A 26,072-nucleotide genomic window follows, 5' to 3' on the forward strand; every position below is an offset into this window, starting at 1 on the left:
CAGCCTTAGTCTCATTAAACACAGAATTTGGCATGTGTTGATCATGGAGAGAATCACAACCTTTCTGAGAGAGAAGTGCCATAAATTCATAGGAATCCCTGATCTCTGATGAATCGCATGTTGTGGCTGCATTTTCCCCCTTTTCCAGATACCCACTCTTTTGGTATAACTTGTTATATTTTTATTATGTATGTTTGTTTTCCTTAGGTTGGGGCCATGGTGCCTTCTCCCGTGTGGAGGCGCACGGAGGCTGAGGGAAAGCGGGTGCTTTCCCTGGCCATGCTAGACGGGCCATGGTGGGCGTTCCTGGGGGCGTTTCTAGTGACATCACGGTGCTGATTCGCCCTCATTGAGCGAACCGCTCACGTGACCTATCGGTCTCGCTGAAAAATCAGTTTAACTGATTTCTCACGCAATGCGCGCCCCCTCCCACTTTCGCCCGCACGCCGCATGGACGCAAACACTGCCTTAAGGCAGTCTGTTCACGCGTCTGCACGGTCTGTCCATGTCCGAGGCCTTATTCCTCTTTTCTTATGTACCCCATAAAATATGCAAATGTATAAACAGTTAAATAATAATAATAAAAAGATATCTACTTATAGGTGTTAGCTTTTATTTAAAAAAAAACATCCGTTACCACCTTAAATGTCACTGCCATCAGGACACTTTGGTTCTAGGATGGATTGCCTGTTTATGAGCCCAGTGCTTCTATGCAGTTAATAATGCAATATCTGCCATGGAAAGTTTCCATTCATCCTCCTTGCACCCACAAATTACTTGTCTGCGTTGTGTTGACATTACAATTCATTCTTAGAATATGGAAGAAAAGAGAGAAATCCCTGGTTGTTCTCAGATTGATGTTCTGTGATTGCAGGCTCCACTCCTGACGTCATCCATACAGGGGCCCCTGGAAGATACAGTGCAAGATGGGCACACTCCGAAAAGGAAATAAATAATGACATTTCCTATAAACTGTGAGCTTTCGCTTGTTTATTTTTGTATCATCTTGTTGATTAATGTGCATATGTTCGAAGGTTAGGGAGCCTCTGCAGAGTTCAGTTCACTTTTAACTGAATCACTGCTGAATTTTATGAAATGAGGTGTATTTGTAGTGCACACATGCATTTATTTTTGGGCTACATAGAGGTCAATTCTTATTCATTTTCCATTCAGTCTATAACTCTGGAATCCAATTGCTTTTAAATCAATACACGTATTATTGATGTTAACATGTTAGCGACGCTTAACTCATTCGCAGGGAATTAAATCAATTGGAATAACTTAACCCTTTCTTTGCCAGCGGGGCCAGCAATGCATTGCTTTGAAGTGCCTTGGAGGCGCCTGTGACAGGGTGAAGTCCGCCTGGACAGCCTAGGCCTCACCCCAGAGACCTACCGACAGCGATTCCGCACAGTAAAATATACGACCAAAGACAGATCCCGGGTCAGAGCACACCGCTTAGCGGACTTATGTACCAAGTGGATACAACCCGAACAGTTTGTGCTTGAACAGTTCATTCAGATACTGACCCCCTCCTCCCGCTCATGGGTAAAATGGCATGCTGCCTCTTCTCTTCTTCTCTGAACGTAGCAGTCCGCCTGGTGGAACATTTTCTTGGGGATGACAACCAAGAGGGTAGCGGGGACCTACCCGCGCAAACACCAGCTGCTTCCAAAGACGCCAGACGGAGGAGAGCAGATAATCATGGAATCTACCACCCGCTAGATCGTGGTCACCAAGCAACCCGGTCGGAAGACCCTTTCCCATCATGGAGGAGTCCTGATTCAAATATTCTCTGACCCGCGTGTCCGGCATCAGACGTCGGATCACCAGAGGAAGGAAGCTCCAGGGGACCGCCAACCCAAGTACCCCCCAAGACCCTGGAGTTCAGTCGCCTATCCGGTGGAGAGGAATCCACAACCAACCCGAAGGGAGGATACCAACCCGAAGGGAGGATCCCTTCCACAGCGGAAAGTTCCGAATACCGATTTCCATTGAGAGATCCGGCTAACGACCGAGTTTGCGACTTGGGGGAGGATGAGAGAGATTGTTCATACGGCAGGACAATTGTCAGTGCTTCTCTCTGAGGAGACTATGAGCCGTGGTTGGTCCCAGCATCGGTGAAGGGGAAAACAGTAAAAGGTCTGGTCGACTCAGGATCTGGAAAAAAAACATATCTTACAGGGTCTACTCCCACTCGAACGACTATCCTATGACTCTCCATGGAGTATTGCGTGTATCCATGGCGATACATAAAGATACCCAACGGCGGATATCATCCTCCAGGTTAATGGTCGACAGGCTTGGCTCCTAGTTGGAGTCGCTCCCTGGCTCCCTGCTCCTGTTCTGCTTGGCCAAGACTGGCCCTACTTTAGGTCATTGTTGGCCCCTGCTCAGAAGGAGCTACTTCTCCGGTACCGGAAAAGCCCGGGGACTTGTTCCCCTTTTCCTCAGAGCTCTACCCCCATAGACACAGGGTCCCAAAAATGCATAAAACGGGACTGGTTAAGAAAGTCTGGGACTCTGGGTAAACTTAGTCAGCCCAACAGACTTCAAGTAATGGCGGGAAATGACCAGGATGGGGAACAGACAGATATGGGAATTTTGCCAGACCTGGCTCTTCCTGACTTCCGTCAGAGGCAAAGGGAAGACCCAGCTCTGGCTAGACAATATGAGAAGGTGGTACGGGTCAACGATAACATAGTGAATGAACAAGGTTTAAGAGCGTTCCCACATTTCGAATGACATCCTATATCAAGTGAATAAGGTTACACAAACAGGGGAGGTCGTTCGACAAATATTAGTCCCTAGGGTCTTTATTTAAACAGTGTTTACCCTAGCCCATATTCTCTCATGATGTGGTCATCTGGGCAGAGATAAGACCACGGACCGGATCTCGTCCAGGTTCTACTGGCCAATTATACACTGTGATATCATGAAACTATGTGAGACATGGCCTGAATGCAAGTTGACTATCCAGAAGGGACAGAAGCCGGCCCCCTTGGTTCCTCTACCCTTGGTCTCGGCCCTATTTGAGAGGATTGGTGTAGATCTGGTAGGACCTTTCAAACCCTCTGCGAATTGACATAAATTCATACTAGTTGTTGTGGATTATGCCACCAGATATTCTGAGGCCTTCCCTCTGAGAACAGCAGCTGCTAAACAGGTGGCTCACAGGCTGTTAGAGCTGTTCTCTCAGGTCAGATTGCCCCAGGCAAGTTGACCGAACAGGGAACTAACTTCATGATGAAGTTAATGCAGGATGTCCTGAATTATGTTAAATGCGTCAGGACCTCGGTCTACCCATCCTCAGACTGATGCATTGGTAGAGAGGTTTAACCGAACTTTAAAAAATGTGTTTAGAAAGTTTGTGGACACTGAAAAGCGAGTTTGGGATGAATTTCCCCCTTTCCTATTGTTTGCAGTACGAGAAGTTCCCCAAGCCTCCACAGGTTTCTCCCCGTTTGAGCTCCTATATGGACACCAACCCCGGGGTATTCTGGACCTACTAAAGGAATCCTGGGAGGAAGAGCCCCCCCTTCAAAGTATGTAATAGACCTTAGAAATCGCCTAGACATGGTAGGTCGGTTTGCTAAGGAAAATCTTAAGTCTGCTCAAGAATGTCAAGAGAGGCAAAATGCTCCTATTGGAGGTAGCTCTTCCTTTTAATATGGTACACATTATTGCTATTTACTAGGCTTCTAATGTCTCATATTAGTCAGATTTCTTTCTAGCAATGTTTAGCTATTGTTATCGAATGTATTTATTGGCGCTACTCCCCCTTTCGTTTTTTTAAATATATATATACATACATACATACACACAAGGGAGAGTGATAACAGTAGGATAAAATCTACAAGGCTTAATCAAGTGGGCAGGTGAGCGAGTAATCATAATTTAGTAAGGGGAGGATGTAGGAGATGTGTGCAGAGATTTAATCCAGGAGACTGCTTTTCAAAAATAAATGTAGTCCTTATTTCGCCCCAAAGCTTTAACCACAAAAATAGAGGCTTTTCCTAGAAAATAAAATGCAGCAACAAAAAGAGCAGAATCCAATAGCAGATTAAAGTCTACAGGCATCTGTGCAGGTACCTGGTGTCCCTATGTATCAAGGACACGCACCTGTGGTCTGCACGGCTCAGCCATCCTTGCCCGAGTTCCTGAGGCCAGAGTCTAGCAGCATAAAGTCCGGGGTTTTCAATGGCCAAAGTTCCTCTGCATCAATAACTCGCAGGTACAGATGGGATGTCCTGGTGTCCCTCTGTATCAAGGACATGTACATGTGGTCTGCACGCCCTGGTATGCCTCTGTATCAAGGACATGTACATGTGGTCTGCACGCAGACCAGGGATGAGAGACACAAACACTTCCCTTACCTCCCTTTTAAACCATTGCTACACTCAAGTGGTTCGTTAGGCGCCCTACCTTCCTGCAGACATGGATTAACTACTACCTGGCAGACACCCGACAGCTCTATCTGTTGGTATCAGGCTTGCCACTGTTACAGAGGGTATCAGTAGTGTGGTGTAGTAGAAAGATGATAAAGGAAGATGCAGTAGAGAAAAGTGAAACATTCACCAACAATCGCAAACTTGAATCCATTATAACCTTTCGCAACTTTAGAATTAGTTAATTATAAACTTCAGCAAAATAGCCCAACGTTGATATCTTACTCGGATCAAATGTAAAAATTGCAAAACTTTTGGCAAAACTCGCCGTGGCAAATATTAGTTTATGCCAAGGTAAAAAAAAAAAAAACGGCTATTTCACCTCGGTGCAATTTTCTCAGGACACTTGAAGAAAATACTTTGGGGTTTCAAAAGTTCTGCACACTATTATTTAATCTATGAAGAACTGTAATGTTGCTCCCATATAAGGAGCCACAGCCTACAACATATCTACATTTCGCCAGGACCATTTCAATTCTAAATTACTCAAAACTTCCTGGGACAATTTGGCATATATCTTCTTCTCGGGTATAGTGTATAATAAATCCTAAAAGCAGTGTCTTGGTATTGTTTTTTTTTTTTTAATTATTATTTTTATTTAAATATAAGCACAATGGCATTTTCAGGTACGTCTTTCTTGTGTGCTTTTGGAGTTACCTTTCCAAATGAATGTACATTAGGAAACATATTCGCCCACAGGTCTACTATCATTAGGGTCTTCCTCGTGTCCTTTCCTCCGTTCCCAGTGTCCACATCTTTCCTATACTTCTTCATGAAGTCCATGGTTCCTTTTTGTGTTCTCTTCACATTTGAACGTCTGGTTTTTACCTAACATGAGCCAGATTTTTTCATTTTGGAAAGAAAAGCCTCGTAAGAACTTCAAATAATTTTTTTTCTACTCATTGGAAAATCAGACAGATACGTTCTTATAGGCATACGTTCTTCTTCTTTCTACAGGAAACCACATCTGTCAAGATTAATTTGGGGGTTATAGCCTGTGGGATAGAAAGTTAAGAAAGAGACATTCAGACGTAGAGTTATAGTGATTTTATGTCATTTTCCATAGGAAACTAAGCTAAAATGTGACTGTTTATATAATTCTTTCTCTCACTCTTTGTAAATATATGTATCCATCAATGAGCAGCTCATTTATTATTTTTTATATTAGTCACATTCTTGCTTCCCCCCTCACCCCCACCCTTATTCTTAACTACAGAAACCATAATATGGAGAAAACAAATATTTCTGAAGTTATGAAGACATAATTAACCTTTTGCCACTTACTTGGATTGGGGTTTATCGTCTAACATAAAGCTTTTTTCGTCATGGAGTTGTCATTGGCCAACTTGCTGACTCTGGCTCAGATCCAAAAGAAAAAGGTGCTAAGCTTTAGCACGCCATCCATGGGAATGGGAGTGGAGGCGTGCTAAAGCTTAGCACCCTATTGTGGACCTGGGCCTATGAGAGCAGTATAATAGTTGGAAAAATCAATACTGAAAGGTTTTATACACAGCTTTGAGAAAACCTTTAACGCAGCATCCCAGTTCCACCACAGAACTTAGTGTTCCCATAAGATATTTTACTCCCACCATAAAACACCTTCTGGTGTCAGAGGACAACTCATGACCCCTTCACCTGAAAGAGCCCAGAGGTGTCTTCCGGATGAGCCCCACTTAGTAGATATGGGCCAAAATGGTCATGAATTCAAGCACAAAAAAAATAAGTTTTGTAGCAGGGAAGAAAGTGAAAGAAATCATTCCGCCATATAAATTGTAACATATTTTTGGGTGCTCATTTGCACATCCGTGCCCAGGATCTTGATAACGGTTTAAACACGATGTGATGTTTGGGGGCCAGTAACAGTTGGTGAACACGCGTAAAACGGCAAAACATTTTTTTGTAGCTCTACCATATTCATTGGCAGGTACAATATTCTCCTTTTTTCTCACCCACAATATGACTGTATCTGGTTTGCTTCCGGTTTAGATTCAGGCCTCGGCCAGGGTGGCGCTGAGCGGTAACTTGTGATAGGATATAATATACACCAAATATCTGGGTTGAATTGAACACGACTTAGATATAATAAATATAGTTTATTCCTTAAAGAAAGAGAACACACAAGATGATACAAATAACAGACAAGAAATAGCACTTACTTAAGGGTTGGACAATGAAGCAATCAGGTACAGGATTGGCAATTCATTCAGCAATACAGGTTCAAATGAAGACATCACGAAAGACACTGGGCATAGAGCTTACACTCGTTTATATGGAGTTTCAGCCCCATACCCTAACAGGAGGTGCAAGACATTGGATGACAATTATCTGCACCCAATCCCTCCTTGCCACCTCACTTGAGAGGCAAAGTAATACCTGCCCTCTGGGTGAGCATTATTCTAATCAGGGGCTCATTTCCCTAGCCCCCCTTCCACAAGGCTGGCGTCGCCCAGTCTGCTTGGGACAGGAAACTTTTGTCCCAAGGTGTGAAACACAACACTTATCACAAGTACCCACGTCCTGCTTTCCTTTGTGCTAGCATACACAAGCAGGGTGAGGGAGCCTTTGATCAGGGGGTTTATTGTAGACCACTTGTCTCCCCTCTGAGCATTAACATACCATATGGGCTCTAGCCTTCCCGGGCTTTTACCCTGGACCCAAAATACAATACATTCCTTAATATCTAAATATATTAAAATAATCAGTTCTGTGGGTCTGAGCGGGCTAAAATTTCCAGGTCCTCAAGCCGGAGGACCCTTGCCATAGTGGCCAAATATTAGCCTTCCATGACCCCCAGAACCGGAGATACAAAAATCAAGTTAAAATCCCCTATTAACTTTAATGCAGGATTCTCCGCTATAAGCTCAAAGAAATCTCTGCGTTTCACTCTCCCATTGAAATCAATGGGCTCCGCCGCTATAGGCTTTCAATAGAGCAACTCCGCCATTGAAGTCAATGGAAAAACCACAATTTTCACATTTGCCCATACTCCGTCTGGTTGATCGGAGAGGGCTGGAAATGGCCATGCAGTCATGCCGGAGCAGTGACTACATGCGACCAAAATCCCAGCCCTCTGGTACTCACAGAACCGGAGATATAGGTTTACACTTTATACACTTTCGGACTTAGCCGTTTCAAAGCCACGCGGCTTTCCTCCATTAGAATCAATATGGCCGGCGCCTCCTTACGAAATGCATGGGCCGGCACCGCCATAGGATTCAATGGGACCTCCGCTACCATTAGAGTCACTGGCGCGACCCTCGTGGCAAGCGCGACCCTTTACAGGGGTCCTTAATCCTCGGACCCGGTGGTGGTCGAGTGTGGGGGTTCCTAGGGTCTAGGGGCAAAAATAATTTTATTCCTGGATGCCCTAGAACCTAAGTTTCCCACGCCAATTGTATTTGAACTTGAACTAGTGTGATCAAAAGCTCTTTTTTAGATATTGTATCCGCTTCTGCGGTTTGCGGTTTGGATGTCTGCCAACTCGTTCATGGAGGTCGGCGTCGAGGAATCCCATTGAAATTAATGGCTCCATTGACTTACAATGGGGAACCGCCGCTCCTCCTCTCGGGCACCACCTGCAGGTCTTCTCTAAGAATGCAGACAAAAAAATCACCCTTACCGGAGGGGGGGGGGGGGGGGGGTGGATCAGTAGGCACCACTATGTAGGAAAGAGATGCAGACGGCTGGACTGGGCTAAAAAATACTTTATCTCTTTGAGAAAGCCCAAACTTGGGTGAAACGCGTTAGAGGTGCAGGGGATTGCTCCCCTCCTCTTGGTTTTTTAATCCATGTTCCAATAAAGTATTTTTAGCACAGTCTAGCCGTCTGCATCTCTTTCCTGCATAGTGGTGCCTGCTGATCCACCCTCCCCCCCACCCCCCCTCCGGTAAGGGTGATTTTTTTGTCTGCATCTATCTACAGCAAGGAGCACACTGATCCGGTTGCAACAATGGACTAATGTGAGTACATCACGTTTATTATTTGTGGGAGCTGCCCCAGGTTCATTTGATCATATAGCTGCTGGAATTACCAAGGGGTCTGGGAGGGTCTCAGGACCTCTCCCTGACATCCCTTATTCCCTAGCCAGATCGTGTTCCAACTAGGGGTCAATGCATATAGCTCCACACAGCACTTTAATACAACTACAATCCGGATGCAGCATTCATCTCCACAAGTGGGTTATATGCTTTGCAGCACCAGTAATTGAGGGTCTACCTCAATTTGCTTCTCTGAGAATGGGCCCAAATCGCCGGAATCCCCATAGGATTGTATGGAGCTGCCATGGCGGCCTATGGGGAAACTGCAAAATGGGAAAAGGGACAAAGGGCCACAAACACAAAATTAACGTTAACCCTTTCCCTCCCGCATAGATCCCAGTGTAGGTGGTGGTGCAGACACTGGAATGGGAACAATGCATATTCACAGGGGGATACACAGTTGGTGCTGAAGCAGTGGCATAACTACAGTACTGGACATCATTCCAGTTAAACCCTCGCCTCCCAGGTGAGAGCAGGGGGTGGCCAAATGGGGTGTAACCCCTTTAATACCAGGCCAAACCCCCTCTCCCATGACAGGCGCTGAGTGGCCGCGATGAAACACATTGAGGCAATGTGTGTGGCCAGCGTGAGCCTGTGCCCGCTCCGCGCTTAGCTGCTTGCAGAGCATGCAAATTTAAATTTGCCGCTCGCAAGCGTGTCACGTGAGAGGTTCGCCCAATGAGGGCGAACTAGCTCAGTGATGTCGTGGCCGCGCCCCCAGGCGAGCATGCAACTAGCCGGCCACAAGTCGCCCGGCCAAGCAGGGCTCAGCGCACGAGCGCCAGAGCGCACGCACCCTGCCTGGCCGCAGCCTCAGGCTTCAGAGTACAGAGGCAGATTGACAAGTGTAAAATATGCGTAACAGCTATTTCTAATTAGTTTGCGCAAAAAGGTTCTTAAAAGCTGTTGTTTTTTATGCTTTCAGTTTTCATACATTTAACCTAACCTATGAATAGCAGAAAAAATGCAGTTTGGAGAGATCATTATCTTCAGATTTGCAGGATTCTCAATTTGTGTCAACGTTGGATAGAGTTACTGTATACTCGCCGCAGGGACATCTTTCCGCCGGCCATTTCGCTGCCAAGGTAAGAGCCTAACTTTACCGTTAAATCCCTAATCTTAACCCCTAATAGTAACGCTTCCACCTGCCTTAAAAACCCTAATACTAACGCTACCCCTACCCTAAAGACCTTACCCTAATTCCCTACCCTAAACCCCCTATTCTTAAGCCCCTACCCTACCCGCTATATCCCTTTAAATTAACTTGACTTATTTGCAAAACGGCTGGCCGCTGTGTCCAACGGTGGAGCGGTTGCGGCCAAGAGTCCACTGGTGACCAAACATCAGCGCCGACGGCCGCGGAAAAACGGCCACGACCAAATGTCAGATTCCGTTCTGGGAGTTCAACTATAGATCAGTTAATGTGCATAGTGTTGGGATTGTAACAGTTTTGTCCTATTTTGCAGCAATTAAGGAGTCTTTCAGATGGGGTCCCTTCCATTCTCGGATTCCACTCGCCACTTTGCGTGTGTTTATTGGATTCACAGTGACCGGTAAGGGCACAACATCCACATCTCAGCATTATTATCTTTCTCTTTTCACATGATTCCATTTCACAAATTTGTAGTGTCACTGTTGTGTTGTGTGCACAGTATGTGTAGTTTCAATTCAAACTATTTGTTTGATTTAAAGCAATTCACAGTGCACAAAGATTTAAGAGATTTGTTATTACGATTTCACAGTCTGGGGTAGAGAATGGCAATTATAGTCCTAACACTAGCTATTCAAGCAGCAAAACGTGAAATCTTATGGGGTTTTTTAATGAATCAGTTCTGTAGTAATAGTCATTTTTAATGAGTTTTAAATAGTGATGTACCCGGCGTTACCCGGCACTTTTCAGCTACCCGGAAATTACCCGGACCCGGCAGCTGGAAAGTGGACCTGGCGCCGGGTATCCGGGTAATGTCAGGGTAGGTGAAAAGTATAACTTACTTACCTGCTGGAAGCCGGCGGTGACATCTTAACAGGTAAGCAGAGGTGCGGGGGCGGTGCGGCGGCATCAGCGTCAGTGTGGAGCCCGCGCGGCAGCTGCAGGACTCCATACTGCACTGTGAGCTGGGACCATGTGACCGGAGCAGGAGACAGCCGGCTGTCCAATAGGAAAGCTTCTTCTCCTGCTCCGGTCACATGGTCCCAGCTCACAGTGCAGTATGGAGTCCTGCAGCTCCCGCGTGGGCTCCACACTGACGCTGATGGTGCCCCACCACCCCCGCACCTCTGCTTACCTGTTCAGATGTCGCCACGGGCCTCCTCCACCCCATGTACGTTTCCTCCACCCCCAGGTAAGTGAAAAACCGGGTTGTCGGGTACCCGGCCGGGTACAAGGTGCCAAATCCTCCGGGTACCCGTTACCCGGTTTTAAAAAAATGTAGGACCCGGTCCAACACTAGTTTTAAAGCATCCTTTGATTTCTATAGCAGGCTTTAGCCCACCTCCCAAGCAGTGCAAGATCTTTGTAACACTTTCTTGTTTGGGATAATTGGTTGCAAATGTTCCCAGCAGTTGGAGCTGTAAACTGTAACAATAGATAATGTTACCTTAGTAATATAAGGATACAGTGTAGCTGCTGAGTTAGGCTGCGTCCATAGTGGAATGCGCTAGCTTCCGCGCTCTCCTCGTGACCCGGCGTTGCGCTTGAAATGCAAACTTGTTTGGTTTGCGAAGTGCCGCTCTCCCTGTAGTGCATGTGCACGCGCTAGGGTGCGCGCACTATCCGCATATGCATTAGTGTCATAGTGTTTGTTTCGGCGCAAGCTACATAGCTCGCGCCGTATCCTGCACTATGGACGCGGCCTTACACTAATTGAAGCTGCCATTATGTTAGTCACACAATCAGGATTTTTACAGATTTAGGCTGCGATTATAGTATCTGCACGACATCGCGCACCGCGAACAAAAGGCTGTACCTATATGAAGCAAGCCATAGAGTGCTCAACCAAGCTAACCCCACCCTCTGCAGCAGACTCAGACGCGGCTTCCGCTCTCCTCCCTGTCGACATTCTCTGTTCTCTGCTGCCCCCCCCTCCACTGATGGTCAAAACTGGAACAGTCAGAAAAAAACGGGACATTTTAAAGAATGTCAGGCAGCTGGGACAAACCTTAAAAAAACGTGACTGTCCCGGCTAAACCGGGACATCTGGTCACCCTAGGCAGGCGCCAAACCTGGCATGGGACCCCCGGGAGAGATGAACAGGGGAAGCCCATCCAGTCACAGTACAGGAGATTATATTTTAACAATGGGCAGTTAGGAGGCTACATGGCCGGGTGGGGGAGGGGCAAAGGCCTATTTGAGGCTGGTGACAGGGCACCTGATCAAAGAAGCAGACTGGCGAGGTGTGCACATAGGACATTATCCCGCGCCCTGCTCCCCTCTCCCTGCCGTTTCATTTAATCCCCCACCCCTCTCGGGTAAACGTTCCACGGTCGCCGGTAACGAGGCCGCCTGAGGAAATGAACGAACACGCCCTGGATGCGGGCCCTTGCCTTTTGCCGGACGATGGCTCATCCTCTGCGGCAACCGCAGGACGGCACCTCCAGGCGGCGACCCCTATCCGGAGATCAGCCGTCGTGGCGCCGTGGCAGAGCCGGCCCCAGCCACCTACAAAAGCCGGAGGGTTCGCTCTCTGCACCCGGATTCTTCCGAGCAGCCTCTTCACGCCTCAGCCTGGCCTGAGGATGGCGCTGCAGGCTGGCCCTGGACCATGCCCCTCCAGCAGAGGAGCAACAACTGGACCTGCTGCTGCACCCCAGCTACACACCGAGCGGGGAGTACCTCACTGCTCAGCCCGGCCCGAGCATGACACTGCAGGCCGGCCAGCCCTGGATCCTGCTCCTCCAGTAGAGAAGCAACAACTGGACCAGCTTCCTGCACCCCAGGAACACACTGAGCAGGGGGGGGGGGCTGCATGCATGGCGGGGCAACCTATCCTAGTTCCCCAGTCCACAACAGGGGGACAAAACAACCCCTGCCATGGCAGCCACTCTACCTGGCCAGCTTCCCTGCCTCTGGGTCAGACTGGGACTGCTCCCCTTGGGCAAGCCTGGACTGCTTCCTTCCCCCCCCCACCCCCCCCCACCCCACCACAAATTAGGCACTTTCCCACACTTCCGGCCGGGCCTGAGACACTTCTCCGACCAATTTGGGCAGTGCAGGGCCCCTCCTTATCCCTTACCCAGACCCACTTCTCCTGGACAGGTAGCAACAGTCTCGCCCCCAGCCATGGACCAATGGACCACCAACAACCGTGGCAGCACAGTTATTGGCCCAATCCATATTACTGTGGGCTTAATTGGGGCTACCCACAGGATACTAGTAGGGCACAGCCAACAACTTGTGAGCATGAATCTTCTTTGCCACTTCATACTAATAACGATAGCCCAGATGAATGTGTTACAGACAATTCATTGTCTGCGTCTGAAGAGCTGTCGGACAACGAGCAGCCATATAGGCAAATGGAAAGACCGCTTCAAGTTACTGTCCAGACAATACAAACATGGCACAATGGCAAAGAAGTGAGAGCCCATCCACCACCGGCAAAACAAAGAGTGTCACAAACGAGAAGCAAAAGCGTGGCATGCGCTGGTACCAATCTCATCTACACTAAGGGCTCACTCTGCTCGCATCTACAAAGTGAAACTAGGAAGAAAATATTAAGTGGGATATTTTTCAGTTATCCGAAGAAAAGGCAGAGGTAATGGGGGAAGAGAGTGAAGAAATAGATTCTGAATACAAAACTTGTGACAATTGGCTGCGTGGTTTCTTGGTTTTAGGTTACTGCATATTAGCGCAATACCCAGAACAAGGTTCAGATTTGTTTAAATGAATTCATTTAATTTTCCATCTGCATGCAACACATGGGGATTCCGCATGGCATCAGTATGATGAGCAATTTAGACACAAAATGTCAGGCAGCAAAGTATTAAACTTTGGTACAAGAGATGTTGATCTATGGGTGACTTGTCACTACAGAAGCACCAATCCTTTACAAGAAGGCTGGGGAATCCATCACGGACAAGAAGCAGGAAAGGGAAATGCTGGGATTATAATTTGAGGCAGTGTACCAGTGGGAGAAACTGTAAATTCAGGCACGCCTGCACACACTGCATCAGAGCAAACCCCGACAACAAATGTTACAAGAAGCTAGGCTGCAACAAACACGGACACTCTTTTGGAGTATAATTTGCTGTGTGCTGTCTCTCTGTCATCAGGACTGTTTCTGGTAACTATCTGTTTATTCCATTCCTATGGGACAAGCATAAGGATTTCTTGGAGACCGTGAGTGCAAACTGTAAACCATTGACAAATATATATATATATATTTATTATATATATTTATTATATATATTTATTATATATATATAAATATATATATATATATATATATATATATATATATCTCAACCAAAAAGTTTAAACAAGGGTGTCCCAGATGAAGAGTAGTACAGATTCAAAGTAGACGTCCAGCATACTTGGGATTTTTAAAAATATATATGAATTTATTAGGTGATCTAATAAATTCAAATTTTAAGAAAATACCAAGTGGGCTGGGCATTTACTTTTGAATCTATATATATAAGTCTGAAAAAATGTTTGTGTGTGTATTTGTGCCCCACACCTCATTGGCCTGCGGGGTGGGGTGATGTCACGGCCACGCCTACGCAGGCCGTGACATTCAGACCACACTCAGACCGCGTGCGCCTCTGGACCGACCCGCACTCACCAGCACCTGCTTCCTCCCGCCTCTCACCCCTGCGCCGCACTCACCACCCTGCCGTACTCACGCCGCCGCCTCCTGCTCGCCACCACACTCACCGCACTCATGCCGATGCCGCCTCTCATATCACGCCGCTGCCTTCCGCACGCCCACTCGGCACTTCTCCGCCTGGAGCGCTGGGGGGGGGGGGGGAGGGGACAGGGGTAAGGGGAAAAAGCCAGCGGTGAGGACAGGCCGGGGTCCTGCGAGCGTTAGCACTCCCCCCCCACCCACCCAATCAGCAGCTCCGCGCAGGGGGGGGGGTGAAGGGGGAAGAGTCAGGACAAACACAGCCTCCCCGTGTCCCCCTTCCTCTGCACCTCTGCGGGGGGGGGGGGGGAGGGCACAGTCAAGAGAGAGGGGGGGGCAACACCAGACTGACTGCCACACACACACACACACTGACTGCCTGACACACACACTGACTGCCTGACACACACACTGCCTGACACACACACTGACTGACGCGCACACACACTGACTGACGCGCACACACACTGACTGACACACACACACACACTGATTGATTGACACACACACACTGACTGAAGCGCACACACACACTGACTGACTGAAGCGCACACACACTGACTGAAGAGCACACACACACACACACTTACTGACGCGCACACACACACACACACTGACTAACGCTGGATAGGAACTCCTCCGTAAATGTGCTGGCCTGGCAACTTTTCTTTCTGTGTTTTTGGTGTATTGATGTTTTATTAATAAAGCTGTGACCTTTTTATCTGAACGAAAGCAGTGTCAGACTCCAAGGGAACAGGGATGGGTCTGATATTGGCAGAATAAGCTCATGTAGCCTGGTAGAAGAGAGCATGGGCGTGGCATATTGATGTTTTATTAATAAAGATGTGACCCTTTTTTATCTCAACAAAAGCAGTGTCAGAGACCTTTTAATGTTATCCAAAAACCAAGTGGGACGGGCCAGAGATTGACATCCTAGGCCGTTAATATATGATATTGGGCACTGATGGTAAATCCAGTTGGATTCTAGTGGCCATAACTTAAGCCCTCCGATCAAATCTAAGAAGCACCCAATCATTTTGGGAGGACAGTAGCGCTTCTCCCACGGTTGGCACTTCATTGTGTATTTTTCGGCCCTGTGTTTTTGCAGGGAAGAGAGAAGCCTTTAGGGAAAGCCGTTATATTGATGCATTTTTGTAAGAAATAATGTTTTGTAAAAAACAGTTTAATATCTTTTAGAACAGTGTTCCTGGAAATATGATGGTGCTGCCCTAATTGCCCCTTCATAGAAATACAAAGCCATCCACAGATAATCCTAGGGAACAGACAGCATAATAACAACTGAATATTATCAGAGAGGGATCAGCACAGCAGTTCTGACCTGGCATTGTGAAACTCTGTGTTATCTGCTAAATAAAATAACAGAAATGTAATTTTCCAAATGTTGCCTTTATTAAAAAAAAAAAAAACCTTCTCTTGGGATGTGTTATTACACAGATTGGAATCTTTCCCCAGAGTGAGGAGTGACGCTTTGCTCAATGTTAATACACAATATCTTAACCACTTCATTGCAAAAGAACTGCAGAGAGGTTAAATGAAGGAAGATTAGCAACCGCGTAATACAATATTGGGAAGACTAATTGGTGAATGGCAGAACAGGGTTATTATATCACTGTGGAGCCACTGTGCTAACGACTCTCGCGCTCTCGTGCAGTACAATAACATCTGTTCTGTCGTCACGAGTTCCTTAGCTCCGGTAGTGATGCTGATTACGGCTACGTTTTTAATCAGCATGCCCCAGTGTCGTTCCTTTTCAAGGGAAGAAGACATTGGTTTAATAGAAAATTGGGTAGAATGAGTGTTGCCCCATTAATCTCTCCTGGAATTAAGTACAGTTTGGTTCTGTGCCGGTACATCCACAACTGCCTAGTTCTTCCATTGTGGAATGATGCTCAAAGGAGAACTCTTTTTTTTTAAATTGTTTTTATAGGTTTTCAAGTAGGGGGTCACTGGAGCTGAACTGCATTGATTTTATAGAAGGGGAAGCCGGTATCTCTGCTCAGTTTAAATGGCCTGCAGGACTTTTAAGCTGCCATTATGATAGCGCAAACTATCCCAGCTGGAGCTGCTGCCAGCACTATTTTCCATGGTTTGTATCTCGGGAAGCAAGAGGTCCCGGAGCTGAAATCAACACGGTTCAGGTCTGGACACTCCTGGCTTACAACCTATTTTTTATAAAATGTAATGCCAGGAGTGCTGCTTTAATTGACCCCTATATTCACAGAAGCAGCAGTTTGGGACATTTTAAGGCAAAATCCCTGTTGCTTTGGGCCCAAAACCAGCCCAAATTGCCTTTGCGGTGGATATAGAATTACCCCCTTAGGTAATGGAGGGCATACTCTCCTTAATCTCCTAGTGTAATCAGCATTACAACATCCTTTTCACTGGACAAATTGATTTAAACATTTCAGTGCTTGAAGAATTAAAAATGTTTCTCTGCCTCTTCCCAGCTAGCAAGATATTCAATGTATTGTATTCTTACAGCATTCTGTGACCGCAATACAGCAGGTGCACCTCTAAAACATAAAGCAAAATGACTAACTAAACATTTTTTTAATACTCCTCTTAGCTAAAAACAGAAAAATAAACACAAATCAGTTCTATACTATATTTTGAGTCAAGCTAACATTAGGGGCTGGCAGCGTCACCCGTGCTGCTCTGTGTGTGTCCTGCAGTTTCTGAGTAAGTTCTAGCAGGGACAGACAGGTGAAAGCCCAGTTATAGAGATGTTCAGCCGGGATGGAGCCATGTTTCCAGACTGCTCCTCTGGGAATACCTGTAACACACATGTGCAGAGTTATACAGCTATCTGCCTTCATGCAGCACTGTAACATGTACATCAAGCTGTAGTCTTGCTTAAAAACAGGTTTGCCTTCCCGGGCTGTTACAAAATCGATTTTCCGATCCCTACATTAAAAGGAAGATGACTACCAGTGTTCTGGTCCATACCGTGAGAAAGCATTTGCCTATTTACACCACCTCCTGCTCTGCATGAAAAGGCGTTACACGTTACTCAAGGTGCAATCCCACATAGTTGGCCGGTTAAATTTCCTAGGGGCCTCTGAACTGTCAATCAAGTGTTTTCTTTACCCTTATCCCACCCCACCCTTACTCGAGAACCAATAAGGATAACGGGGGCAGGGGAAGGAGACTCTGCTGTACAAACCGTTGCTGAACACACAGTGATGTCACACAAAAGAGCGAGCCAGACAAAATAAAACCCCTTCCAAAAACATTCCCAAAAAACTAGGTGTCAGCTGTGGGCACATTTTTTTGTTAGCAATTATTCCTTTAAATACTGCACTGGAATTAGTTCAATTTGATCATATCAGGGATTGGCCCCTTACCAGGGTAATTCCATATATGCCATACATCCCTGTTGATGTCTATGTTTTTATTTTTAGACCAAAACAGCCCAAACAACCGTTTTGGCAAATATAAAATTACCCCCTAAGTGTTCACTAAGGGCTGACAGAAGTAACCTTTCCGAACATTTTTTTTGTGTCCAAGTATTTGGGAAGAAAGCTTCAATGTTAGGTAAGAAAGTTCATCATTATATATTTTCTATATCTTTAAACACGGTGAATACTGAATACCTGGACTAACATTCTGAATCATTTCTTCACACGGGTATGTCTGTCTGAGTTGAATACTTCTATCAATTTAACCCTAATTGACAAAAAACGTATCTAATTAACATCTCCTAGGTATGTCTGTCTGAGCTGAATACTTCTATCAATTTAACCCTAATTGACAAAAAACGTATCTAATTAACATCTCCCAGGTATGTCTGTCTGAGTTGAAAAGGCACAACCCCTCCCTTAATTATTAGTCATGTGAATCTGTTTATAGAGCATTTTAGTCAGTCTATCTTGGCTGTGTAATATCTTAAGTGTCACATATGAAGTGTTTGTGGAGTTAATATTGGAGTTGACTTGTAGATGAAGTGCAGAGTCTAGTTCCTCTTGTATTCTTCAACAACAACCCTGCAACTGTAAGAACTTGACTTTCTAGATGCTCTGACAATTTGTACATAATCTATAGACTGTGTTTCTAAACTGCTGCTTAATCTTCAGTGCTACACTGCCCTGCCAGGCCTGATTTATAAACCTTCTCTTTTAATTCCTACTCTTCTTATCCTCCAATACCAGGGAACTCTCTCCTCCTACCTCTCTCCCTGCCTCTCACTATGCCCTCCCTATTGCCTTTTCTGTTTTCTCACTCCTTTGTAAACTTCTCTGTTCTCTCCAACTTCCCCACTCTCATCCTTCTATCCACATTTCCTCACCTCTCCTCCCCTCCACCTATGCATGTGCCCATACACTGCACCAATATTTACAGACCTCTTTCCCAACAACTTCTACACCCCTCAACAAAAATCAGCCCCAGAAATCCTCTATTCACCCACCCCCTCTCTCTTTACTCAACCTCCTTGGTGCTGGGGATATCTCACCATATCCTGGACCCAGCCATATACATACCTGTTCTCGCCTCCCTGCCACCTCTTTCCCTGCTAATCATATTAATCCATCTATTTTAATAGTGGCCCACCTTAAAACACATCTCGCAAAATAAGTATCCCAATAGCCTACACTCATGGCTACTATCCCACACCCAATGTCACTCCTAACAACCATTGTGGCCAAGCACTACCATCTACTGCACTTATTACCTCACCTCCTGTTTCTGTAAGTCTGACGACATACCACTGTTCTGGGACTTGCTTTTGGCTGCATTACCTGTGGACCTTCACGGTTAAGCCCCGATCACTTTTCATGGTTCAGCCACTTTTTGACGGGTACTCTCCCTACCTATACAATACCAGCACGCGCTGAGTGCATGCTACTGGAACGTTCCTGGCAGTTTCCCATCCCAGTGGGGTACTCCCTGCCTTGTATCTCCCCCCTTACCCAAAGAATAAAGTAGTAACTTAATTCATTCAGGTACTTATTCTGCATGCTGTGGAGCTTCTGAGCGCCATTCATTTGAAAGTAGATTTGGCTTCACAGCATGTTGAGTGAGGCAGTGAGTGTGGGGATGGCCCTTTGAATCTTATTAACACAAAACTTTTTATATACAATAAGTGTGAGGGAAATTGTTTGAGTTAAATACTGTACATGTAAATGCTCTGACAATAAAAGACAAGGGATGGTAATTCACTAAGTAAGGTGTGACAGATATTGCTATGCAATCAATGAAATGGCCTATAGTATTGGTAACAGCTGGTACATTTGAGTGTATTGTATGTCTTTATTTATATAGCGCCATAAATGTACATAGCGCTTCACAGTAGTAATACATATCATATAAATAACAAATAATATAAATAACAGGTCATGGGAATAAGTGCTTCAGACATAAAAGTAACATTAAGGAAGACGAGTCCCTGCTACGAGGAGCTTACAATCTAATTGGTAGGTAGGGAGAACGTACAGAGACAGTAGGAGGGAATTCTAGTAAGTGCGTCTGCAGGGGGCCAAGCTTTATGTATCATGTGTCCAGGATTATCCAGTGCTATTCATATGCTTCTTTAAGCAGATGTGTCTTAAGGTGGGTCTTAAAGGTGGATAGAGAGGGTGCTAGTCGGGTACTGAGGGGAAGGGCATTCCAGAGGTGCGGGGCAGAAAGTGAGAAAGGTTTAAGGCGGGAGAGAGCTTTAGATACAAAGGGGGTAGAAAGAAGACATCCTTAAGAAGAATGCAAGAGTCGGGGTGGTGCATAGCGAGAAATTAGGGCTGAGATGTAAGGAGGGGCAGAAGAATGTAAAGCTGTAAAAGTGAGGAGGAGAATTGAGTGCGAGATACGGAATTTGATCGGAAGCCAGGAGAGGGATTTTAGGAGGGGAGATGCGGAGACAGATTTAGGAAAGAGTAGAGTGATTCTGGCAGCAGCGTTTAGGATAGATTGTAGGGGAGACAGGTGAGAGGCAGGAAGGCCGGACAGCAGGAGGTTGCAATAATCGAGACGGGAGAGAATGAGGGCCTGAGTCAGAGTTTTAGCAGTCGAGTAACAGAGAAAAGGGCGTATCTTTGTGATATTGCGGAGGAAAAAGCGACAAGTTTTAGAAACGTTTTGAATATGAGAGGAGAATGAGAGAGAGGAATCAAGTGTAACCCCTAGGCAGCGTGCTTGGGCTACTGGGTGAATGATCGTATTTCCAATAGTCATGTGGAAGGCGGTAGTAGGGCCAGGTTTGGGAGGAAGTATAAGGAGCTCTGTTTTTGCCATGTTAAGTTTCAGTCAGCGGATGGCCATCCAGGATGATATTCCAGAGAGGCATTCAGAAACTTTGGTCTGTATAGCAGGTGTAAGGTCAGGGGTTGAAAGGTAAATTTGTGTGTCGTCAGCATAGAGGTGATATTTAAACCCAAAAGATGTGATTAGGTCACCTAGAGAGAGTGTGTAAAGAGAAAAGAGAAGGAGTCCTAGGACAGAGCCATGGGGTACCCCCACAGAGAGATCAATAGAGGAGGAGGAGGTGTTAGCAAAAGTGACACTGAAAGTACGATGGGAGAGGTAAGAGGAGATCCAGGATAGAGCTTTATTCCAAATACCAAGAGTATGGAGAATGTGAAGGAGAAGAGGGTGGTCCACGGTGTCGAATGCTGCAGAGAGGTCGAGTAATATGAGCAGAGTGTAATGACCTCTGTCTTTGGCAGCATGGAGGTCGTCAGTTATTTTAGTGAGGGCTGTTTCAGTAGAGTGAGCAGTGCGGAAGCCACATTGTAGAGGGTCTAGAAGAGAAGAGAACCCTGTCTATGTGAAGTAGACCATGCTGTACCTGTTGCACAAATACACCATGTACATAGGACAGCACAAACTCTCATATATTTACCTTTAATATGTTTGGCCAGGATCTCTGGCTGGACCTGTACAGATTGGGCAGTTGGGTCGAACGATGAAATCTTCCGAATCAAATCACTATTAACTTTCTAAAAACGTGGAAAAAAATTATTTTGAAGTAACAGATGGTTGGCGGAGGGAGTGAAAGTCTGTCCTTTGTGCCACAAGTGGAGTGCTGTGCTTACTATAAAAGAGAGCTCAGCTCGGGATGGAGCACACAGCTGTGCTTTATTTGGTGAGGGGGCACTTTGTGCAGTACAATGTGAGCGGTTGCAGGATTGTACTTGCTCCAGTGTTGAAATACTGTGCCATAAATATACAGTGCTTTGCTGGTTATAGAGAAAAATGCTATGCTGATGGTAGAGTATACTTCTGTGAAGAATGTAGGCTACAAAAATAGTGCTCAGGACAAGGGGTGGCAGGGCCGTTTTTAGACTGTCACTGCCCATAGGCAGTTTTTGCCACCCTGGCCACCTCCTCATGCAGCGTCCCAATGTCACGTGGTGATGTGTTTCCATGACAACAGGATGCCATATGATGTCACATTGTCATGCCAATGCGTCGCCACGTGGCTACGCGGCGTCAATTGACGCTGCAGGAGAACGGCAATGCTGCAGGAGGAGGTAAGAGACCTTTACAGAGGCCCCACACTCTCCCCTGGCAATCCATTTAATTGTTGTGGCGAAGAGAGCGGGGCCTCTATCTGCCACAACACTGACTCCAGCTGTGAACATCTTCCAGTTCGGCCCAGTCTGGCCAAAAGAAGAGCAACACAGCCTTGAGGATTCTATGCCCAAATACGGGCATGGGGGCATTGCTGAGCAGAAAGAGTGCAGTGCTCATTGTGGGCGTTGGGGAGCACAGTACTGTACTCAGTGAAGGAAGCCTAAACACTGTCACTGTAAGAGTACGGTGCAGATGGTTGCAAGGGCCAAAAAAGGTTAGGCTTACCAGTTTACACTGACTCCAGCTGTGAACTTCTTCCGATTCGGCCCAGTCAGGCCAAAAGAGGAGCAGCACAGCCTTGAGGATACTGTGCACTATGGCTGGGGGCTCCTTGTAACTCTTCAGCTCTGCGAAAGACTTGTGGTCCAGCTTGCTGACACACTGACGCAGGTCCTGCAGCATGAGGCGATGGAACAGAACTCCGACCTGTCTCTGCCCAGACATGTTTTCTGCCTCTGCAACCACATAACAGCATGCTTAGGGATGAGTGTTAAGAGTTGGGAAATGTAGAGCGGTCATGTAACTAAACCTACATGGATCACTATATATGTATGTATGTCTTTATTTATACAGCGCCATTAATGTACATAGCGCTTCACAGCAGTAATACATGTGACAATCATATAAATAACAAATAATATAAATAACACATAAAGGGGAGAAGTGCTTCAGACATAAAAGTAACATTTAGGAAAAGGAGCTTCTGCTCCGAAGAGCTTACAATCTAATTGGTTGGTAGGAAGGACGTACAGAGACAGTAGGAGAGTATTCTGGTAAGCGCGTCTGTAAGGGGCCAAGGTTTATGTATGCAATGTAAAACTATCACTCATAGAATTACTCATATGCTTTACTGTGGAGGGTTTTTGTAACTTTTTTTACCCACCATAACTTAACTAAGTGTGTTTGTAGGTGTGTGTGTGTGTGTGTGTGTGTGTGTGTGTGTGTGTGTGTGTGTGTGTGTGTGTGTGTGTGTGTGTGTGTGTGTGTGTGTGTGTGAATATATATATATATATATATATATATATATTGTGACAGAAACCAGGGGATGGTAATAAATTCCATATATAGGGCTCCCAGGATACTGAACAGTTTCTATCCTGTTTGGCCTGGGAGTGCAGCCTTATAATACATGCACTCCATCCCACAGTTTGGCAAGCGCTGGAACTGAGGGATGAGAGATCCAGACCAGAGTTTGTCTGCTGCCTGATTTCTGTCACCTGTCATGCTAATTAGAAATCAGGTATGTAAGACTGATTTCCTGTTTGCTCTCCCCAAGAGCCTGGAAGGTTGCTGAACTACAGTGGGGAGAAGCCTCTTCCCCAAACAGGTTCAATCATTCTGTTCGTTTGTCTAAGACTGCAAAGGTACTTATTTTGTTGGTGGAAGTGGACAAGCCACTTCCAACTCTGAGTCAGGGATATCTAAGTTTAAGTTATCGCTCAGACGAGCAGCTTTTTGTTTGGCTTTGTTTTCTGTTTGCACTGTGGCAGTCTCAGTGCCTGGGACTAAATAAACCAGACATAGCCTGTTTAAAGGAACAGTACGTGACGTCTCATCATTTAACCTACCCTAAAAGACCGTGTTCTAATAGTCCCGGACAGACGGCGGAGCCCCGGAGTAAGACGTTTGTCACAATATATATATATAAATATATAAAATGTGTGTGTGTGTCAAAAGGAGTGCTACTGAGCGTGGAAAAATGTATACCATTGGTGTTGGGGTTTGAGCTTACTGGGAATGTGTGTGTTAATTACATTTCTAACTGGCAACAGTTGTTTGGAGGTAGGTGGCCCCTCCTCCCAGAGCTCACCCCTCCCCACCTTACATTTCGCTTTATGAACAAGACCTACTATGGTTTTCCCTCATACAGAGGTAAAAGGAAAGGTTCACAGTTTAGTGTTATGACCTGCAAAATTTGGTTATACCTTGACGTGGTATGCAGGCTTATGACGCTTTGGCCAAAGGGTTTAACTAAATAACCAAAAAAAATATTATTATTGAGGTATTTACACTTTATACTTATTACCATATATGTTTTGTCAATTGTATGTAGCATTGGGCGACCCCTGTCTTTTGTTGAAGACTTGGGAAAAAAACAGGAATCAAAATCAACGGTTAATCCCTGAGTGACCTACGAGTTTCAGACAACATTATTATTTTTGTCACAAGTCCAGAAGACCTCTAGCAACAAATCAGAGACCTGTCCAAAGCAAATAAAAATGTAGTCCTCCATATGAACCTGAGCAAGACCAAAGATGTCAGCTCTGCAAAGATCGAAATAAATGGAATCGAACTAGAAAAAGTCTAAAACTATATCTACTTTGGCCGGCAAGTAAAAATGTATGGGAACCTTTTGCATTAAGTTAATAGGAGAATGAAGATGGAATGGAGCGCATTTGGAAGAAACAAGATAAACTTCCACTGTGCCTCAAGAAAAGATTTCAACCAGTGTATTCTGCCCGTGCTCACATATTGATGTGAAACTTAGTCCTTTAGTCCCATAATTCAGAACCTTCAGACAACTCAAAGAAGTATGGAGAGATGTATGCTGGGTATTACCTGAAGAGACAGGAATAAGAATGAATGGGTTTGAAACAAGTCTGTGACATCATCACAAGTGTGAAGACATTAAAGTGGCAGTAGGCCGGACATATCAGAAGAAGAAATTACCATCATTGGACAAAGACGGTAGACAAGTGGATTCCAAGGGAAACAAAAAGACCAAGATGACAACCAAAAAGTTGGAGGGGAGCATGAAATCAGAAAATCTGTTGGAGCAAAGTGCAGAAGAGAGGCTTGTAACCACAATATCTGGAAGGTCATTGGTGAGGCCTTCATCCAGCAGTGGATCGACAAGGGCTAAATATGATGATGATGAGATAGATTTGATGTTGCATATATATTGTATTTTTATATACCGTATAATATTTATGCTGCAGGATGAAAATTCTAATCAACAGTTATAAAAGAGGGAGAATGATTTTCAACACAGGATGAAAAAGGCAGGAGCCGTTCACCACCACTATGTCAGGCCCTGATAATGCTCTACACCAGGGGTACGCAACATTTTCGGTCTGCGCCCCGCTGCCTGCTCTCCCCCCCCCTGCTCACGCCCTCCCCCTTACCTGGTGTCTGGCGTTGTTACCATGGCAATGCGTCGCTGGAAGCCACCGGAGACCAGATAAGGGAAGTTACAGAGGCCTCGTGACGCTCCCCGGCATTTCATTTAAATACCTTGAGGAAGAGCGCTGGGCCTCTGTAACCGCTGCGCCCCCTCCCCCCAATTTGCACACCCCTGCACTACTCGAACAGTAATTAGTGTCCCTGCTCCCCTTGTATCATAGTTGGTAACCCCTAAACAAAAATTCTGTAAAAGTACCAAGGATCACATTCTGAAGCATGGGATGTGTCTGTTTTACTTCAGTTGATGTGGAATAGGTAAGTGGATACACGGAGGCTCCTGCTACTCGCTAAGGCAGTGATTCTCAACCAGGGTTCCACGGAGGTGGTGGGGGTCTTTTTAATATGTATTGGCGGGGGCGGGGTATTTTTATTATGTATTGCGGGGTGGGGTTATATTTATTTAGGGGGTGGGCTTTTTTGGTATGTATTTTGTGGGGGGGGATTGAGTGAGAGTGGGGTAATTGACGGAAGGAGGAGTGAGTGAGGAAAAGAGGGAGTAAGGCTATGGCCCCGCTGCCTGCGCTGCATGCGCGCCTGCCAGCCTGGTGGCGCATGCAGCCGAGTTCCCCGGTCTGCAGTTAGCGTCAGGGGGAAAGACAGGGGGGGGGGGGGCGTGACGGGGGCACGGCCATGACGTCACCCGGCAGGTTCGCCCTCATTGGCTGAACCGCCGGGGGGGCTTGGCCTAGCGCTCCGTCGCTACTACTAATAACAATTTTCCTGTCTGCAGGAAAAACGCACCGCGGCGGCCGCCCCTCACACGGGCGCGGCTCCATTGAGGGGCGACTCTTGTCCCCGCCATAGCTAGTGCTGCAGTGGCCAGCAGGGACCAAGCCTTAGAGAGACCCAGGGGAGAAATAAATGTGAGGCGGGAGGGGGGAGAGTGAGTGAGATGGATGGGAGAGAAATACATAGGTAGAGGGTGGGAAATAGAGGGGGTTCGTGAGGTGTGAAATGAGCCTAATAGGTGTCCG

At 46.1% G+C, this 26,072-nt stretch overlaps 1 protein-coding gene across 13 annotated transcripts in view; it reads right to left on the minus strand.

Annotated features, from left to right (window-relative positions):
• Positions 1-15,716: 15,716 nt before the first annotated feature.
• Positions 15,717-26,072, minus strand: part of EFCAB5 (EF-hand calcium binding domain 5) — an 85,684-nt gene continuing 75,328 nt past the window's right edge. For 12 of the 13 annotated variants that reach the window (XM_075594219.1, XM_075594227.1, XM_075594226.1 and 9 more), the window contains 3 exons: positions 22,141-22,370; positions 21,182-21,278; positions 15,717-17,122 (listed from right to left, as the gene is read on the minus strand). In XM_075594219.1, the coding sequence (XP_075450334.1) occupies positions 16,947-17,122; positions 21,182-21,278; positions 22,141-22,370 (503 nt within the window). In that variant the 3' untranslated portion in view covers positions 15,717-16,946. Of the gene's footprint in view, positions 17,123-17,942; positions 18,016-21,181; positions 21,279-22,140; positions 22,371-26,072 lie in introns of all 13 variants that reach the window. The other variant, XR_012800420.1, reaches the window with a different exon arrangement.

Source organism: Ascaphus truei, chromosome 3 (assembly GCF_040206685.1).
Source record: "Ascaphus truei isolate aAscTru1 chromosome 3, aAscTru1.hap1, whole genome shotgun sequence".
NCBI lineage: Eukaryota > Metazoa > Chordata > Amphibia > Anura > Ascaphidae > Ascaphus > Ascaphus truei.